This window comes from Cephus cinctus, unplaced genomic scaffold (assembly GCF_000341935.2).
Source record: "Cephus cinctus unplaced genomic scaffold, Ccin1 Ccin1_scaffold0132, whole genome shotgun sequence".
In the NCBI taxonomy this organism is placed as follows: domain Eukaryota; kingdom Metazoa; phylum Arthropoda; class Insecta; order Hymenoptera; family Cephidae; genus Cephus; species Cephus cinctus.
In genome coordinates this window covers 943,620-960,966 of record NW_014332865.1, presented here as the reverse complement: position 1 = coordinate 960,966, position 17,347 = coordinate 943,620, and the positions used below count along the sequence as shown (strand labels likewise).

The 17,347-nt window shown below is 41.9% G+C and overlaps 1 protein-coding gene across 7 annotated transcripts in view; it reads left to right on the top strand.

Annotated features, from left to right (window-relative positions):
* The window catches only part of LOC107263030 (segmentation protein cap'n'collar), a 96,623-nt gene that overhangs the window by 30,233 nt on the left and 49,043 nt on the right, over positions 1–17,347 (top strand). For all 7 annotated transcript variants that reach the window (XM_015729816.2, XM_015729817.1, XM_025080392.1 and 4 more), the window contains exons 2-3: positions 6,040–6,213; positions 11,344–11,419. In XM_015729816.2, the coding sequence (XP_015585302.1) occupies positions 6,040–6,213; positions 11,344–11,419 (250 nt within the window). The remainder of the gene's footprint in view (positions 1–6,039; positions 6,214–11,343; positions 11,420–17,347) is intronic.

Sequence of the window (17,347 nt, the reverse complement as noted above, 5' to 3'; positions counted from 1 at the left end):
AAAAAAAAAAAAAAAAAAAAAAAAAAAAAACGGAAGTGGTTTTACGCACTGTCACAAGGAAGTTGAAACTTGAGGTCGATTCGACCAGTGACCGTACCTTTTTCAAATGTGCGGTAAAAACGTACTAAGCTGTCGGTGCGCTGTGATCAGGCATAAAGGGTTGGCGTGAAGATCAGGAATAATGCTTGACTGCCAACCTAACGGTAGTTCAGTCATTAGGCGCATTATTGAAGCTTAAAAGTCAGGTACATGTCGAAAACCGTCACAGGTACTACTGGCATAAAGTACCTATAGGGTTACTTACGTTAGCTCCGTCGCTTTGGGCCCGGGACACGATCGAGGGATGTTTACCCCTAGAAATGTGGACCCTGGCCATTATTCCGTAACAAGATTACCAGCCAATTTGTAAGGATTACTACTTGGTTACGGTGAAGCCCTTCTCTCACGGGAATGTGGCTTCCGCAGTACAGCCAACCGTACAACAGTATAGATTTTCAGCCTTGTATTTACTTTTCACCCTCTAGAAAAGACTTTTCAATCTTTCATATTCCCACTGATACGTAGGTCCTTTGGCAAAAATCGTCACTTTGGTACTCGACATGTGTCTCCTTTGCTACCTGATCGTAAAATTTGCTTATTCAATTTCTCGTGTCAGCAGCGAACCAATTTAGACTGTTTTGCTACGTCGACTCGATTACTTAGGATTTTCTAACTTTCTTTTAATCCTAGCGCCGTCTTAAGAAATGTGGAAGAGCGCCGTGAGAATCCTAGAACAGGTTACTCAGACAAAGCCAGTGTCCGTCTTTATGGATGGATTACAATTGCTTTCGAAATCTCACGGGTAACAACGCTATGACGTTATTACCAATCTCTAAAAAGTCGGAACGGATCCTTTCCGATTTGCATCACAGTTTAACTATGGAGTGGTATCACGAAGAAATTCAAACGACTAAAGAACCTATTGTAAGTACACCCAGTATATCTAATCAATATGGACAAAGATCGAGGTGTACGTCTTAAGAGTAATAATGAATGGATAAAATATTGAATTCGAAAGATTATATAAGAGGCAAAAAAAATCAATTTTCGAAACAGACATGGAGAAATAGTTTTGATGAAAAAAAAAAATTAGCTCACGATGCCCAAAAGTAGACAGAGTCCGCTAAGACGTTTCTGTTTCTGCGTTCCTAAAACGAGCAAACGTCGCGTCGCTCGTTGAATTCGAGCTCGCGCCACTATAATGTAGCACTGGTGGACGCCTCTTAACTACCTTAATAAGATCTTAACCGAAAGTACCTACTGCACTACTGAAATCATTCTTCCGCTGTTCATAGACGCGTGTACGAGGCTTCATGGTAAAACGAGCAGCAGTACCACTTCCTGCTGAACATATCGGACACCCGCGCGATCGCAGAGAAAGAGTTTACGTAACGCGATGATGAATGCCTAGACCCTCCAGTTCTTTGATATTGCTTCGGTAGTCGGATCGATGTCGACCTAGTTCACAGCCACGAGTCCATTTTCTTTCCTGCCATTCGAGCACCGTACGAGGACACTTTCACGAAATAGCGACCGATAATACTAAATATCTTTCAGATACAATTATTAAACTTACACGTAATCTATAGGAGGCCGCCCGGAGCGCTTGGCCAAGGGGAATTGTCAATGGAACAAATTATTTTCTATCTTACTAGAAACGGCTCGAAACGTATCGTTAAGCCAAGTCCACGAGTTCCCGCTGTGCTCTTAGGAGCAGCACAAAATTATGAATATTTATTATGAATTTCTTCATGAACGTTTATTCCAAGTCATTGTTCCTGTAAATATATATATACACATCACTGTGGCTAATGCACCTTTATTCACTCTTTGTCTTCTTCATCTTCTACCTATACCTTATATTGTACAAGCTCGTTAGAACAGAGACCTTTTATCAGCACGTCAAGACGAAGCTCGCGCACTTGACCCGTCAATAGGGGCGCCAAGTAAAATACGAAAAGTGTCATCCGCTGACGAGTGGAGGCGCAAGGCAACGTCGGAGCCACGGTCCTCGCAGGTCGTAACCGTCGGCAAAAAGCCCGTACTGAATCCATTGAGTGCACGCACGCTGAATGATCCATGATGTAAACAGTCCGCCACGGCCAGTTAGTAGGGAACCGTTGCGTCATCCTGAAGTCGTCCAGGTTGAAGTCGACCGGGTCGAATTAGACGTCCATCCAGAAGGAGTACGTACGATTTCCTCGTGAAGCCTAACCGATCGTCCTGGCTAACAAAACTCATCTACGACAATCACCACCGGAGTCTCTACACAGATACGGGCTGATGCTCATTCAAATTTTTCTAATAGAAATACAAGAGCGACTGAGGATCCGTTACTGGATTTTTCAAGGAATACTGTGATATAATATACGCACAAAAAATTTGGTGAACGTAATTGATTGTTGTCTGGACTTTGTCATTCGAATCGAGACAAGGCACTTCTGAACGTTACGGAATGATGGGTTGGATCGTGGAAGATTGAAGAAGAAAAATGCAAATTGAAACAGGTGCAGTGGGCATGAGGAACGAATTCTATTGGTCGCGCTGCTAATGTTTTGCCAGTAAAGAACGTCCCGATTAAAACGGTACATGTAGATTCTTATGCACAGACATCTGTCAATGCGGCACGAATTTTCCAGTGACAGTGCTCACGTTTCGTGTACAACTAGAAATTTCTACTTTTTCTCTCTGTCGCTTCTCATTCACTTCTTTATCGTCCTAGCCGTACTGCGATCTCTCTTTAGCGTGCTACGTGAATATTCATGGCTTTTGATCAGTACGGTACTCATACCCGGTATATCCCGGTTCACGTCTTCCTGGAGTCAACGCTAGGTTTCTTGGACCTAAAGAAACCGATTTGTTCGGCAGCCATGGATTCTCGTTATAACCCAATTCATATATACTTCTGGTAACTTTTATCTTCGGACACGTTGTACGCGTTCAGCGATATCAGGACTTGACACGGAGACACCAAGATGCCAGATAAACTCATCGGCCATTATGAACTGTGCGTAATTGCTGATCCGCAGATACGTGACTCCTTTGTGATCAGCCTGGCCTCTCCAGCAGTTCACCACGATTTCCAAATAAAGTGATCCGTTTTAAGATACGTGTCTATGTCGTGTACTAAGTATATAGGTGTAGTTCAGTCGCAGCGTCCAGATTCAGGTGACTCTTTTATATCGTTAGTCGTAAGAAGTTGGCCCCTCGATCGCGTGAACTCAATGTAGCACCGATATCCAAGCATTTTCATGAGACTTTTCAATTAACCGCCTTCACACTTAATATCTTAGATGAGATTGCTGTTTTTTAGAAACACCTATATTTCGCGTTTAATATATATATATGACTCTTGCCATACTTCATATATGAAATATAGTAACGTGGGCTAACCAAATGGCCGAAAGAGCAGCAGGGCAGCAGAGTAGTGTGGGCGCGGCGGGTATCCCGCTGTGAAGACTCCAACATGGCCGACATCGTGGTACTAGCACACCCACATAAAATCGACATATTAAATTACACGTTAGATACTCCCCGTATATGCGTTATATTTGGGTATTGGGTTTATATGTGCCAGAGAGGGAGGAGGGACTTATGCAATTCTCGTCCATTGGTCTATTTATCAATAATTTGACTGTCCTTACTGATTCCAGGGTATAACGATCGAAAATCCTTTATTGTTGGTATTCTATGTGACGCTTATGGTTTATGGTTCATTTCATGAATCTCAAGACTGCTCGATCGTACTTACCGATACTGGAAACAATAACCGATGAAAGTCTGGTAATGATTGCTTTCGCCACACCCAGGTGTAATCAAGCAATGAATGCAATCGCGACATCGCTTCGTGGATGTTTTATAAGAACCGATAATCGGTCTTATTATTTGACGGAATGCTTCCAGATGGATAAATTGACAAAAGAATTTTACAATGAGAATTGGACCAAATGACACGAGTCAAAATACCTCTAGTAATATGTACATATATATGTATTTCAAAATACTTGAGCAACTCTTTTTGTTACAGTTGTCATTTGTATAATAAAAATTTTCACGATTCTCTTTTTTCTGTCAAAAAATTTTTTTTTAATCTTTACGAACTCCGTACCGGAGCTGTGTAAAATTTTCATAAATATTACGAAAACTTAACTGTTATCGACATTTATCAATCGATGTTTTTCATCTTTTCCTTTTTATCCGGAATTTCTTTACTAGTCTGTTTAGTCCTGTAAAAACGTTTAGTCAGAAATCTCGGACGCGGTTCCGTAATTTCCGGAGACGCTCCGCGACAATGTCAGCGACGCGAGACGTATCTCCGGATCAGCCTGTGTTAGCCGTCGATCGTCAATGTTCGATCGAGCGAGTGAAATCGAAAGATTTTTTTGAAAACCTCGAGTTAGAAAAAAAAAAAAGAAAAATGTAGTTCCGCCGAACAACGAAGACACCGTTGGATATCTTAAGTAGGTAGATCGAGTCGTTACGCCTGTCCACGTGGTTAGAATGAGCCATTTTAATCACTTCCTCATTCAATTATCTGCTCGTTCTACGAGTGCGTACTTTACACTGCTCCGTTAGACATTTCGGACGTGGTTTTAGATAGAATTAGGTAGAGTCACACCCGCACTAAATTGTTCCCATGAAAAATCATTATATCGATCACCCATTGTATCCCTTGTGTAAACCTGGATTCTATTACAATTGTATTTACATCGCTCGTCCATACTCGGTTTGACATCACGATTAAAAACTGGGCGTAGTTACTGCTATACTTTCACAAAGACGTTCCTGCTATTAGATTGGCGAGGAAAATTCGTAGATTGGTTAACGAGGCTGGGAACGAACAGAACAAATTGGATGAATTAAAAGCACCGACATGCCGCACGAGCCAGCTGCCCATCGGTTGTGCTCTGTCACGGGATTGGCTCTTTCTGTGGATAATTTTATCCCTTTTACTTATTTTTTTATTTCTCTTCTTTTCTTATATTTTCATTACCAGCATCTATTTCAAGATCCATATAACTCTGGGTCCTTTGCATGCACTTTTATACGTGAACAATATATATCTGTACTGTCTTATTGAAAACCGTCAACATGCGTGCGCTATCATCGCTCAACGCTATTTTCGACAGTACCAGTACCATTTAGATGACAACTGCAGGTCGTCTGTACGATACTGGTAATCGAATGAATATCCTGTGTCAAGTAGAACGTCTGTCTTGATGAGAATGCAAATTCAAAGATGTTCGTAAAGTCATGAAAATGAAAGTCCGCGATCATCAGCCGAGAAGTCGTTAGAAGTTCTATCGGTAGATATTACTTTGTCTTTTTCATGTTTTTTTCTTTTCGTCGTAATCTTAAGAATCGCTTGTTTGTATTTCAAATGACCGAGTCGATCACGGCAATCAGTCGCAGGCCACTGTGCAAATTAGACTACGAAAAAGCTGAAAGCGTGTCGCAGGACAATTTCTTTAAGATAGCGGAAACGCACGGATGACCAGAGACACTTCCTGTCGATCGTCTTGGCCCGTACTCGTGTACTAATTGGCACTCGAATTAACTTTGGCCTGTAATTAAAACAGGCTATCCAACTGTAAAGTGCAGCCGCTGGAGACGTCGCAGGGTACCTCCTGTAGCGAGTGGTGGGGATCATTTTAAAATCTTTAAAAAAATTTTTATGAAAATTGTCTAATGATTCTTTTGGAAATTTCGAAAAAAAATTTCCTTCTATTTCAATAACTCGTTATCGACGCTCTTACTATGAGATTAATTATCTTCGCATTACCTACCGATATTATATACTTTACGTATTGATAACTTAACGATAATTAATGACTATTCGCATAACGGTTAATTGAACTCGTTACCATATCCAATAATAGAAGTACTCATTCTGGTATATTCCACTACTCAAATAGATAAGGATCCAATACCTGTCACGAATGTCCGATAGATTTAATTTGAATTTTTATCTCTCTAAAGAAAAAAAATTATTTTTCACAGGATATGGATTTGATCGAGGTACTATGGAAGCAGGATGTGGATCTTGGATTTACTTTGGCTCAGCCTGCTGCCCCGAACGAGAAGGATGCCGGGGAAATCGCAGAGGAGCCAGAAGATGATAATATAGAAAAGCTCAAGGCCCTTCAAGCAGCTTCGAAAAAGGATGGGGATAAGGTGAAGTATATACATATATGAAATAGAGATTCCTGTCAGATAAGTATACGCATGCGCCATGTGCAAGATACGCAGAAGTTGTAGATACTGTTACTGCAATTAACCACATGCCGATTAGCTGTCTAGCTATATTCTCAGTAGGTTGTTGCTACTTTCTAGCAATCGGTTATTGAATTTTTGAATTTCACGTGACAATAAAAAAAAAATATAAATACTTGTTCATGACCGTAAACTCGAATGGTAGCCGCTTATAAATTTTCCATTAGACATTTTTTTTCTATTAACTCCTTAATCGAATATTTAAACCGTATAAATAGTTATTGTGAAAAGTGGCAAGATCTTTATTTATCGATATACAAAGATCCACGCGAGGCATCCAGAGGATAAATGATCCGTGTCCGTGATAGATCAATATCATACAGTCAGGCTATCAAATAAAGGTAACGTTACCCGATTGGGTAACGTGGAATTTGGCCCTCGGGGTGGTTATCTCTTCAGGATCTCACGATCCGACATTCCGTATGTATATAAAGAGGTGGACGATCCTTCCTTCTGGACACGTAACAATCCAAAGAGATCATCCCGAATATTTTCCATAAATTGTATATAACGTATCTAAGGGTATTGACATTCTTCAAAGTTTATCTACGTGCGACACACATGGCGCAGCATTGTCACTGACAATCGGAACATGTTCTATCGATGATCAGGATCCCCCAAGACACTGAGGCCAAGACATTGATCCGGTAAAATCCTTGGGAGCCGTACACAGGGTATCAAGAAGATTAGGCACGAGCCTGACCAGGTTGCACTAGGTCGCTAGCTGAGATAAAATCTTTAGTTGATCTTCCTGTACCGATCTGGAATCTTGTTTCTGATCCTCACAATGCTGTACCCGCAGTTATTCCACGAGCCAATAGGCTGGCCTCGTGTCGAGAGTTAACGCTGTTTGGATGATCTCGAGCTCATCGACGTGATGAGGATAAAAATTCAGAAGCGTCTTTGATGATTCAGGGAGCCTGAATTTTCGCATTTGAATTTGTACGGGAGTTGGGATCGTGCTATAGGTCGAAGGGTGCACACGCAGGATGGTCCCTAAGGATGACGTTGCACGGACGTTCTGGGCGGGTCGGGCATCAGACTCCTCTGATTCTCTCCCTTGTTTCTTCTCTCCTCTTTTCTATTCCGTTCTCTTGTCTCTTTCTTACACGTTATTCCATTTCGCTGGCTCTGCTTCTCTTCGCTCTTGGAACCTCCTCCCGCATTGTTCCATCGAGTTCTACCTTTGTGATGGCCAAGACGCCGCCATCGAACGTTCGGTAATACCGGGAACACCCTTGGTCCAGAACGAAAGCTGATAGATAGATCCGAAATGGGGATCGCGAATGCCTCGAGAGGAGATAAAAAGAAATAGAAAATATTTTAGAAGACGCGTGAGATCTGAAGTGGATACTTCTTTCTTATGAGAATGACAGCCATTGTTATAAAAGTATGGAATTGTTTTATCGGTAAAAAAGAACAAAAAAAAATGGATGGAAAGAGGATTTGAAATTATTTTTAAAAATTTTCAAAAATACTCCTCACATTTTTCTCGGCCAATTTATAATGAAGATCTCGAATAGCGGTCTGCGTAAATTTGCTCGCTGCTGTTTTGCCTTTAGGTTGGCTGAACGCATCCGGGGAAATTCTGCCGCGCGGAACCCACCTCCATTTTGATTCAGTCGACTGCACTTATTTTTACGTGTTTTCCCAATTCGGCTCTGATTACTATTTAGAATCGTGATGGTGCAGTATAGTGACACTTCGTTTTATTTGCAAGATGCTCTGAATAATGCTTGATCCAATTCGAAAAATCCCAAATAATATGTCGATGAAATTAACTATGCTGAAAATATCGAAATGGTCCATTTCGACATACGCTATTGGTGCACTGATTGAATCAGAGGGAACAAAGATTTAGAAATGACCAATAGGGGATGAAGAGGGTTGGACCAGTTCTGACTCATACGTATATCAAAGTATAATCAGCAGTTGACATATACTTAGTAATTGTAGTGAAATATTCTGTATATGAAATTGATGAAAAATTTCAAAATTCATCCCTGCTAATTTTGATCCACCCATCCTTGAAACTATCGAAACCGTACCAGGGCTAGATTGCCAAATAATTAATAGCTGGATAGAGAGTTCAGAGATCCAAAATGTGAAATTTTCAATTGACATCAGACAGTGCTAAATGATGTTGGTCCGTAGCCACGACAGACTCCATTAGAACGTCTCCTAGAGACTCGAAATATCGTTCAGCTTGATGAAGGATTGTCGGTCTGTAAAGTGTATCCGGAACAGAGAGGAGTGGATGGATTGATCGAAAAAAAACAAGGCACCCGAGCGCTATAAAATGTATTCATAAAACCATCGAAAATGGGCCGCGTTCATTTGGACCGGGATGCATCGTCGTAAGGGGATGAAATGTAGGGATTGGCAATCCGGGTGAAAGATGATAGATGTACAGCATCCCTCGCGGAGCAGGAAGCCCCCGGGATGGACCAGTTCGAAAGAGGGAGGAACGGTCGAAGGGAGATTGGAGCAAAATGGTGGGGAGAAATCGTGTCGAGTAGGAAGGGTAGTAGCCGGAGGGGGCGGTGGGAGGGGGGTGGGTTGTATTAATGGTTGTGGAAATTGAAAACGCGCCCGACGAACTGAAGTGGGCGGTGGCGGCTTCTCCTTTTTGCCTCATTGTTTCCTCCCCGACGGAAGATTTTGAGAGCAAAATGGCGCTTGCATAATGCGTATCCCTTCGGCTTGGATTTCCGCCTGGACGTCTCCGCCACCCCTAAAATCCCCTTACATTCCTATTCCCCGTCTGCCAAATAATTTCAACCCTCGATTTCGCGAACTCCGAGCAAATTTATTTACGCTCCTCGAGCCACCCCAAAAGCACTTGCCACTTCGGTAACTCATCTTACGGTACGATGGCGAACAGGCGCTCTGCCACTTCCTGCCAGAATTTACATGGATGAAAGACTCGCGGATACGTTGGTAAAGGTTGCGTTCGTCGGTACTCGTATAATGACGAATGATCGTGGAATAGAGCCAAAGAAGCCAGTGGTGATTCACGGAACCGTGACTGGCACCATTTTCCATGCTTAGTGAGCGAGGGAATGGTATGGATGAAGAAAAAAGGGGAACGAAGGAGAGAAGAGGAACACGTTCTGCTCACGGTGGGGCATTGATTTCATATTTATACAGGGTAGAGAGAAGGTTGAGGTGGGTTAAAGTCCCTTTCGAGTACCGCTGCCTGACGATGTTCACGATGTTGGTGATGTTGGCCAGCAGTGCCGTTGCTGCAGCCGATCGAGACCTGAAGTCGTGACAGCCCAAAACCTTAATTGAGAGCTATGCCAGCAATGCAGGTCCGTGCCGATGACAGGGCCCCCATTGTTGCATGGAGGACAACGTAAAGAAAAAAAAAAAAAGAAAAAAGAAAAATGCAAGACAAAGAAAAAAATCCCCACGGTCAGCCAGGCACGAAAGGACTATAAACTTAATCGAGAATCCTTCGAGATTTTCACCTCGCAAGAGTGAACGCCAACTTCACTCCACATAGGACGCCTATACTCTCCTCGTCCTACGTTCGATAATTACTTTTATCCGGATTGTTCCATCTCCTTCGTCCCTCTTTTTTTTTTGTCATTTTTTTAATTCCATTTCTCACTCACGAACCCCCTACGCAAATTACAATGTCCTCGATCTCGCCAATCCCCCGCTGTCCCGCGAAGCCGCGTAATCCTCGCATGGCGAATATTTCTCGTACGCACGTGTACCAACCTTCCTGGCATGTGGTACTTTTCGTTTGATGGAGGGTGGTTTGAGTTTCATATTCATAACCCCCACGAGGTCGAAGAGCGCACCACGCAACAACAATACATCACGGAGAGTAAAGAGTAGAGGGGACAGGCAGATAAAGAGAGAACATATAGGTTCAAGTCGAACGAAAGAGAGAGAGAGAGAGAGAGAGAGAGTTATGAGGAACGTAGTGGTTGGATGGCCACTATCAGAACCTGGCTATGATTAATGGTTCGAGTACAATGCTGTTTTCATTAAACTTATTTCAGTGTAGCGTGTACGGCCGCCATATACAAGCCAGACTCTGGCTGAACGTCCGCCATGGCTCCGCTACGTCCTTTCGGATATGGACGAAGGGTCCCTTGATTATGACGTCTCTATGACGCCTCGATGTCAATAGCGTTCAATTGATTTCGCCATTGTAACTTTCAGTCTTGGTTGAACTCTTTGTCAGGTTCAGTTCTCCAGCTTGTAGCTTCTCTCTCAGTAACCTCACACACCTTCTGTAGGAGATAACTTCGCTTCCTCCATATAAGTATGAACAATGCTCGATAACTCCGGGATCGGATCAAGCTGCTGCAGAATCTGTCAACCAGGTTTCGTATTGTCTTTCGGTGCAAAGTATCATTATTATTATAATATAAAATCCGTAACCATGATAATCTCTCCCCTACGTCCCTATGATAGCATCCTATTTTCATAGAGGAATATATATATATATATATAGTACAGCATACAGCTCATTTACATAGATTCAAGAATCAAGGTCCAGACATACCAACCCTACAATAGAGTCGTTACGTCAACACTTTCCTTTCACCCTAATCTCAAGCATTTTCTCCCTCGTCCTGTTCCGTCCTAGTTACCAGCATTGTAACCATAAGTATCCGTCATATTGAATGACCACGAGTCTTGAGGGTTTCTTTTAATTGGCTCAAACAATCGAGATTGCCGATGACTGTCCTCCTGGACCAGCGTCGACACTGTCTACCGTTCGTTCGGGGTGGTATTGTCATCTCGGCGCTGGACGAACAATGACAATATTCGAGCATACGTGTGGCCTAACAATAAGCGTAATCACGTGTCCAAGGAAGTCGACTTACCATGCACGTGGTGGGATCGGATCTAGGAATTATTGCAGACTTGGATCGTCCTGGTTAAAGAATGGCTGAAGCCCTGAGGACGTCCTGTCATCCCTTGGGATTGTCTTCCTGTGAATCCCTGATGATCCTTCCACCTCACGTCGTACCTTCTAACCCTTCTCTTAAAGGATGTCGTTTTCAGGATGAGGCTAAGGATGATGAGGTACCAGAGGAAGATCCATGGGCAGGCTTACCCTATACCATCGACCTGGAAACCGGTAAGAGAATCAGTATCTTGAGAGATTTTATATGTGGGTGTGTATATATATATATATATATATATATATGTGTGTGTGTGTATATATATATTGACTTACTATTCTATTCCAGTGATCTTAAAAATATTATATGTAATATAGGTTATGTAAATCGCTATATGATTGTACACGGAGTCTAATTAAAAGTCGTACCAATGTGTCCGGCACGGATGCGCTCTGGCAAACCGGTAAGTTTCGACGTACCCCACCTACACGGGGCTGCTCCTTAACACGATACGTTGCCAGCAACCTGCAGCTGTCCGTTCGACCATCGTCTCATTATGTACGAAGCGTGTCGAATTAAAGCAGCAATTTGTAAGGACAAACCCCGAACATCCTCGACGAGGGACGCCGCTGCGTTCTCTGCACCTGGCCACACCTTTCGCGAACAAATTACCATATACACGGGCGAATACGCTGTTTCAATATACGCATATCGTAAGCTTTCACGAAGACTGCGACTGTGAACTTGAGAAATAGGTCGTTGTTGGATGAGTGTTAAAATAAAATTATTTAAATCCTCAAAATAACGTGACTACTAGGCAGCGAATCAAATCGTGGGTTAGGTTTGGAGTGTACACTTGAAAATTTTGTATTTGCAAAATTTTTGAATTTTTTTTTTTCAGCAACGTGTTTAATAGAGTTTTTGGGTGTAATGACGAAAAGTGAAAATTGAAAAATTTTGTCTTTTACCGTATGATACAAAAAATTGAAATGTTCGCTCGAGGTATAGTGTATACATGTATGGGCTAGTCTGGCTAGGGATGTAGAACCTTTTCAGGCAGGCTTGGAGTTCCGGAGGATCCGAGCCGGGGAGTGGCTCCAGGAACGCCCTCGGCCCCTTCTCCTGGGCAGCACTTTGCCGAGGTGCCCTGCCCTTCGTGCTTCGTTCCCCACTGCATTTAATTACTTTGGTGCCAGACGAGGGACCCGTCACGCCGTAGAAACCCTCTTGCGTACATAGGTACCTAGGTACGTCCCTCGCACCTTTCCGACCTTTTTTTTTTTTCCTTAAGGAAATCAAAAATACAGTACTACCTGTATATTACACCCTTTAAACACGAGGTTCGTTAGGCACACGTAAGTGCATATCTGAATACGTATATGCATATAAAAGCTGGGAATAAATAAAAGAAAGTCTATTATTATTTTTTTTTTTTTTCATAAATTTCTCTTTAATTACTTTTAACACGGGCGCGTATCGATTTGCGTGCGTGAAAGGCGATGTCTATCTAACGACTATCGTACCTGCGTGAAGCTAAATGAAGCCCAAGCTTTTATCTCTATTTGCTGCTTGATTAACTTTTTAATTAGCCCCTCCCACGGTGCGTGGGCACGAGAGCTAGGGGGGGGGGTCAGTTGACGTTGCAGTGCATATGGATCTATGAGTAATTTTTTATTATTATTATACGGGGTGAGACTGCTTAACGCGTGTCAGTTATGATCTATGATTAAAACAGATCTTGGATTAGATCACTCGGACTGGTTACTATTGGAACAGAATGATACATCAGGGTGATCCGTGATCCGGTCGGTTTGTTAGGGATCAAGAAAGAAAAAGAAATAAAGAAAAATGATCCAATTGCAATCGCATTCAGATTGTCCGGTCGACTGGTCCAGTTTCCATGAGACAGTAGACCACGCCAGTCGCAGGTTGCGACAGATAGCTGATAGGATCTCAATGATCCACAGGGCGATCTTGTTGTCTCCTGGTACTTGCATTACGCTATGCTGTGCGTAATAATAAATACGTTTTGTAAGGCTGCGGCCGTGCTAGAGCAGGACTCATTACGCGGTTATCTCTCAGCTGATCGAACGGACCTATTCAATATGGCGGTTGATTAATGGATCAATAGACTTGTCCGAAAGGAGGTACCTTGATAGGCCATAATTGTCCGTTCGATTTCTTGGCTTATTTTCATTCCGCGATGCTCGTTCTTTGTCGCTATTGACTTTTTGCCATGAGCGAATTAAAGGGGCACGAAGAACTGGATGAACGCTGCGATACTAGTTACTTTTTGTCTAGGGATAAAATTACCTTGCAGTACGTGTATCTAGATCTGTATATACGTGGTTATCATTGCCGAGAGAAAAATAAAGAATCACGGTACCAATTTTTCATAGGGTGTATATATACGTGTCTTATGTGGATATATGAAAGTTGTTGAATTTGAATATTAATATTTTAATTATTTTTTTCATCGTACTCTTCGGGGCTGTGTTAAATCAAGAGTCGCTTTTATGAGGTAATACGAAAAAAAAATGTCAGCACCACCACTAGGCTCTTGTACCAATTTGATAGAGCATGATGGATTACATCATGGATCTTGTAAAAAGTTTATATCCACGAATAAATTAACATAACATTGTCTCACGGTGCTTTTGGGTGTGCCTACAAGTGCTGCGACTGAGTTCGCCTTTCGGGTTAGGTTTCCCACTACGAATGTAAAGTCTTTGAACTGTCCGGGATCTTCTTTTTTTTTTTTTTAGATTTTACGAAAGTCCATGAACAATGCTACCAGACCTTTTTGACACAGTCAGACGGCAGTTTTAATAGTCAGTGTTACCAAGCAAGTGTCACACGAGCTTAAATTGTATCTGGCTGTAAGTACGGTTTTTGAGCCTAGAAAATCGTGATGAAATTCGAAAGTGATTTTTTGATTTGAAATTTTTCACCCTGCCTATAGAATTCACCTTAACATTTCCATTCACCGAATATTACTGACTCATTCCCACGTTGCTTTTTTTCCATACTGAAAAGGATAATCCTGAGTTAAATCAGACTTTGCAAATACTTACTGCCCATCCTGCGGGATCAAATTTGATTTCGGACACCTCCCGCGGCGCTGCAGTTTCGCCAATCGGAGCAGAATTTAATTTATTCCCGTACGTAAAGTGAGGTCTGACTTACACGAGTAAAATTGAACTAACCACTATGAGTGTTACTTAATTTCGTATAAAGTCACCAGGTTTCGTGTATAAAGCAATGTAATTTAATGGCATGTGAGCGATTAAAATTTCTTGAGAATTAGATGTTTCCTATTTATCGTGAGAAAGTGAATGCGGGAATTAATGATGTATAAAGTCCAAACGGCATATGAAAAATTCTCACGTAATTCTTCCTTGATTTTTGACTTACGTCATTTAACTTCTCACAAACCGTTTGATCGATACCATAAATCTGTATTAGTCATCGATGACGAGATCCCTGATCGATCGTAAAATATTCGATATCTATGGTAAGCAATCGACCGAATTTTTAATTGAAAAATCATTGGTAACCAGAGTAAGCATCGATTCCAAAAATAGACGTGTTCCACCCAGTGTGAATTCGCACAAAGAGCCAATGTAAAAGTATATATATATATATAAAAGTATATATATATAGCTAATAAAATATTAAATGAGAAAGGACAGTGGCGTAGCCATCGATATAATAAATTCCAAAGGAAAACTTTCTTGCTCCTATGTAAAAGCCTTAGTTAAGAATATAAGAAATCAGCGTACATAATACATATGAGGATCGTAATGGGCGTTCAGTTTCATAGACTCCGCCTTCAGCGATAGACTCCAGATATTATCTTCAGCTTGGAGAACTAATCGAGAATAGCCCGAAAGCCAAGAGAACGAACCGGAAAGAACCTTTGAGGAAAAAAAAAGGAATGAAAAATAGACGCCGTACCATCATCGTCCTATATACATATAGGAGGCTCAAAGGGAACCAATTAATATTTCCATCTGCTCCTGGCATTAAACACTCATCAGAGGCATCAACGTGCATTAACCAAAAGTCTTTGGATATATCGAGAAACTTCAAGGCTCCAAACATACTTCCACCGTAATAGTCCTTGTATCCTGGGAGTTACGCTAGAACGACGACAACTCTTGGATTTTCTTTGACTTCCTGCCGGGACGTGCGAAGGACGTGGATTTACGGAGCGTCGCCGAGGAAACCGCAGGAAATCACAATTGCCACGGAGTTTTGCAGTTCGCGTAGGCGTAAGCGCTTCTGTGACCCATTTCACTGAATCGCGTTGAGCTCTTATGACTTTGACTTTGTACGGATGAAATTTCTGAGCTCCCGAGTTGCCGTATCGCAACGTATCGAACATGTGTAGAAATAACAAATTTTCAGGTCTTCGATTTCGTCGATGGTCCTTGGGAACGGTGAACTTTTTTTTTCAAATGGGGTATATCGAACGCCTGCGTGGATGTGGAACAGGAACATCTGCCACGTGCGCGGGCGTTTCGTGGATCCTCCTGCCTTTCTGCTCATGTGTGGTCACACGAAAGTTCCTAGGGGGACGCTGATACAGCATGGCCGCATCCGCCATGCGTATGCGCAGCCACGTGAACGGGCCAATCCTTTGTCTTAGCCATTGTTTCGCACACTGTTTCCATTGATATGGACTACTGACGCGTTAGATTCACTTTCGACATAGATTGGTATGTGGTTTGAATTTCGAAATTGAACAGTTTTTCAAACCAATTAAGCCAATTCAGTCGATGTGGATTTTTTCGAGTTTTTTTACAATTATACGGACATTCTTTATATCGGACAATTTTTGTTTGGCATTAAATTTATTTTTATTTTTTATTTCAATTATTTATATCGGATATAGGACTATTTTCGGGACACGTGGTTGACGCGGTTGAAGAACCCTGGGTACAAGCACGAGGGGTAGGGACTGCTGCAATTTTGGATATCGTATTAATTTCCGCTTCGATTCGACAAGGGTGGGGTGATGGAAAAAATAATATACGAACGGTTTGGTATAGGGGGGGGAGTACCATAACGAATTGCGTTCCAAGTGGATTCGAAATTGAAGTGAACCCTGTTGGTTGTATTAGGGCCTTACCTACTATTGAGACTTACGAGTATGTTAGTAGTCATGGATACTTTGGGCTTCTTTTCTTCGATCACGCTAAAAATTAAAATAATTCCTTTTATAAAAGCACCGTTCAACAGGTACAAAAATTGTATCTAATACTCGTTATCTATGCGAGTGATTAAGAATGTAATTAAAGAAATCGAATTTTTTTTATTAAAAATAAAAATATGCCGGTACCAAAAAATATGACAGTGACTCACGTGATGTACACACTATCCCTCTGATCTGTGATACGGTACTAGTAGCCATCTTTGAGAAAAATAGCAATACTATTATACATATAAGCTTCATAGAAGAATAGCAAGCTCGGCTTAGCCAAGGAATATCAAGAAACAGGAAGCGACCCAGACTCCGGTATTTCCTCATTGTGATTCAGATCGCTGTTCCGTCCCACGAGAGAATCAATATTTGGAGCTGTGCGTGTTCCGCCATGTTAGCCCGGCTTGCCAGAATCCCTCGGGGGTTGCGCTTCGGGGGCAGCTGCTTGGCGGAGCCTGTTCGGGGCTATGGTCTTGGGGGCATGACTTGCTACATCCACCCCTGTAACGTGGGCACACACCATTACTCATATCATGCCTCGCCACAAGGCTTCGAGTCGTCGGGATCGACTCTGTGTGGATTCCAGATGATTCTGTACGAATAGTAAAATTCAGTAAGGATCTCCACAGGATTCTCAAAAACCCTCAAAACAACCCCCGTGGTTAGGAATTTCATAGGATTAACACAAATTTGCAATAACAATCTCATTTAACCACAAATAATAATATATTAACCTGTTAGTGAAATAAAAGATTTTTTAAATAAATTTAACAAAAATGTACCCCTTGGCATTTTAAAAATGTCACAGTTACACTTTGACGCTAACCTCGAGTCCAAGAAGATGGTATCGTCGATCCTGGGGCCGCGTGATTTCTTTTCTTTGAAAAGTCATCGTCTGACCCTTTCTCGGTACTTTAATTATTCCTACCATTAATCTCCTCGAACTAAAATAAACCCC